Source organism: Callospermophilus lateralis, chromosome 3, assembly GCF_048772815.1.
Source record: "Callospermophilus lateralis isolate mCalLat2 chromosome 3, mCalLat2.hap1, whole genome shotgun sequence".
Classification (NCBI taxonomy): Eukaryota; Metazoa; Chordata; class Mammalia; order Rodentia; family Sciuridae; genus Callospermophilus; species Callospermophilus lateralis.
In genome coordinates, this window is record NC_135307.1 from 78489588 (window position 1) to 78492610 (window position 3023).

Here is a 3023-nt window from a genome sequence, read left to right on the forward strand (position 1 = left end):
TAACAAAACATAGGTAGCATTTTAAATTATTTGAAATGTACTGAATAATATGATGTTAATAAATGTCCTTGTTTATTGAGGTTTATTGAATATTTTATGTCTCTTAAATATATATATATATTGTGTAACATAAAAGTGAAAGAAAATATCATTTCTGTTCAGCAATCTTTAGCAACATTTAGAGCTCTGTTATGTTTGCTTATTTGTCCATTAGACTTCTAATAACTGACCTTACAAATTTATACAGATTCCAAATTTCCTGCAGCAGTTGGAATAGCAGTCAAATGACAGAACTGTCATCTGTAATATGTAGATAGCATACGATTGAATCTTTGTAGTGGAACAATATTATTTTGAAACAAGTCATTTATCTCAATGAAACATTCATGGTAAAATGATATAAAATGCTGTTATTTACTTAAATGTAATAGAGATTCTATTGATAAATTAGCTTAAAATAAAAGTATGAAGGCATATTCTAAGGTAACTAGTAACTCCATGCTCTCCAGCAGAATATTGTTCTGACCTTCTGCCTAATAACTTATAGATTATAAATATACCATGAAAGAAAATTATTCTGATATGAACAACTCAGAGTATGTAATGGACATTCACAGCCCTAGAGTATCTAAGAATTGTACCAAGTACCTTCCACATGTGGAGAGATGTCACCCCAAAAAGTAGTTATTCCAATCCACTGCTGTTTATAAAAATAAATGTGTTGGGGCTAGGGATGTGGCTCAGTGGTAGAGAGCTTGCCTTGCAGGTGTGAGGCATTGGGTTCAAACCTCAGCACCACTTAAAAAATAAATTAATAAACAAAGATATTGTGTGTCCATCTACAATTAATTGGAAATTAACCAGGGAGGCTCACAAACTGGAAGCACTCTTCAGCCTTTCATATACTTCTGAGTTTTCAAAATTTCAGAGGGAAAAAGGGATCCTTTTAAATCTTATTCATTGAAAACAAAACCCCAAATAATATAAAGTTTCTATTGTTATGAATCTAGACTTACTGAAATTTGGGTTCATTAGGAAAGTTAATTAATTGGTTGCTTTTAAATAAGAGCTAGGAAACAATGGAGGCATCATTCCAAAGTAATTGCCAAATAGCCAACAGATGTACCTTGATAATAGGTTTCCTCCAAGATTTTCAGAAATAAAACAACTGGTATAATGGTGTTTTTGATCTTCTCTGCAGCTCTTGGATTCATGAACGATTCAAAGACAAGCACTGTGACCACGTTTGTCCTCCTCGGCTTCCCTGGATGTCAGGAGATGCAGAGTTTCCTCTTTTCGCTGTTCTTTGGGGTCTATGTATTTACCATAATGGGAAATGGGACCATCGTCTACGCAGTGAGCCTGGACAGACAGCTCCATACCCCAATGTACATTCTGCTAGCGAACTTTGCTTTCCTTGAAATCTGCTACATCACTTCCACTGTGCCCAATATGTTGGTCAATTTCCTCTCAGAGACAAAATCCATCTCTTCTGTTGGCTGTTTCCTCCAGTTTTACTTTTTTACTTCCCTGGGTACAACCGAAACATACTTCCTCTGCATCATGGCATATGATCGCTACCTGGCTATTTGCCGTCCATTGCACTATCCAACCATCATGACCCCACGCCTGTGCTATATTTTGATTTCTCTGTGCTGGGTGTTCGGGTTCCTCAGTTACTCTGTCTCCACTGTGCAACTCTCTCAATTGTCTTTCTGTGGATCCAACATCATTGATCACTTTATGTGTGACATGGACCCTCTGATAGCTCTGTCTTGTGCTCCAGCTCCTATCACTGAGATTGTCCTCTATACCCTGAGCTCCCTCATTATCATCCTCACTCTTCTGTACATCCTGGGCTCCTACACTCTTTTACTGATAGCTGTGTTAAAAGTTCCATCAGCAGCTGGCCGTCGGAAAGCCTTTTCTACCTGCGGATCACATCTGACGGTGGTGTGTTTATTTTTTGGAGCCCTCCTGGCAATGTATGTGAGCCCCACAGCGGATAACCCAGCTGCAATGCAGAAGATCATGACTTTGTTTTATTCGGTGGTGACTCCCTTCTTAAACCCTCTGATTTACAGTTTACGAAACAAGGAGATGAAGGCTGCACTGAAGAAAGTCCTGAGGATACAGTAAGCATAAAGCAAAATCAATCTATGTGAGACCAAGCAAACCACTGACCAGACACAAAAGATCAGTTAAGAAGACTTGATTTTCTGCAACCATTTCTCAATACACACTGAGAAGATGTCTTCTCAGAAGAGTCCCTCATTGTTTTACTCCACAACTAACCTGACAGAGCTAAACCACATTGGAGTCTTATTACATTCCAGATGTAACAACCACATTTTCAAGTTGGGTAACTGCAGCAAATGATATATGAGGACATTTTATCCATCTTTCTTATATTGTTTTAGTTTGATTATTAGGGGTTTGTGGCAAAAGGTAGAGGGCAGTAGTCCTAGCTGAATCATCATTGGTATACTTAAGGCATATCTTAATCAGCCAATACCTTCTAAACAACTTAACAAGACCCTATCTCAGAATAAAACATAAAGGGGCTGGGGATGTGGCTCAAGCGGTAGCGCACTCGGCTGGCATGCGTGCGGCCCGGGTTCGATTCTCAGCACCACGTACAAACAAAGATGTTGTGTCCGCCGATAACTAAAAAATAAATATTAAAAAATTCTCTCTCTCTCTCTCTCCTCTCTCACTCTCTCTTTAAAAAAAAAAGAATAAAACATAAAAAAAGGAGGAGGGGGCTAGAGATGTGGCTCAGTGGATAAGCGCCACTGGGTTCAATCTCTGGTACAAAAAAAAAAGTAAATAAGGAATCAAAATTGAGTGCCTAATAGATGCAGAACTAAAGGATTTAACAATTTTCTTGTCCCTTGACTCTTTCTGGTAGATAGGATTCCAGTCTAGGAAAGGCTGAAAGTTTCATGCTTTTGAAAGTGGCTTTATGTGTAATGGTGATAATTGAGTATCTACTATGTTCTGAGTGTTTTTCTAGAGAGATT

General features: G+C 38.2%; 1 protein-coding gene across 1 annotated transcript; it reads left to right on the forward strand.

Annotated features, from left to right (window-relative positions):
• Positions 1 to 1212: 1212 nt before the first annotated feature.
• LOC143394680 (olfactory receptor 11H4-like) lies at positions 1213 to 2139 on the forward strand. The gene has a single exon (XM_076849343.1). It carries the CDS (start codon positions 1213 to 1215, stop codon positions 2137 to 2139), a length of 927 nt encoding a protein of 308 aa, XP_076705458.1.
• The last annotated feature ends 884 nt before the right edge of the window (positions 2140 to 3023 follow it).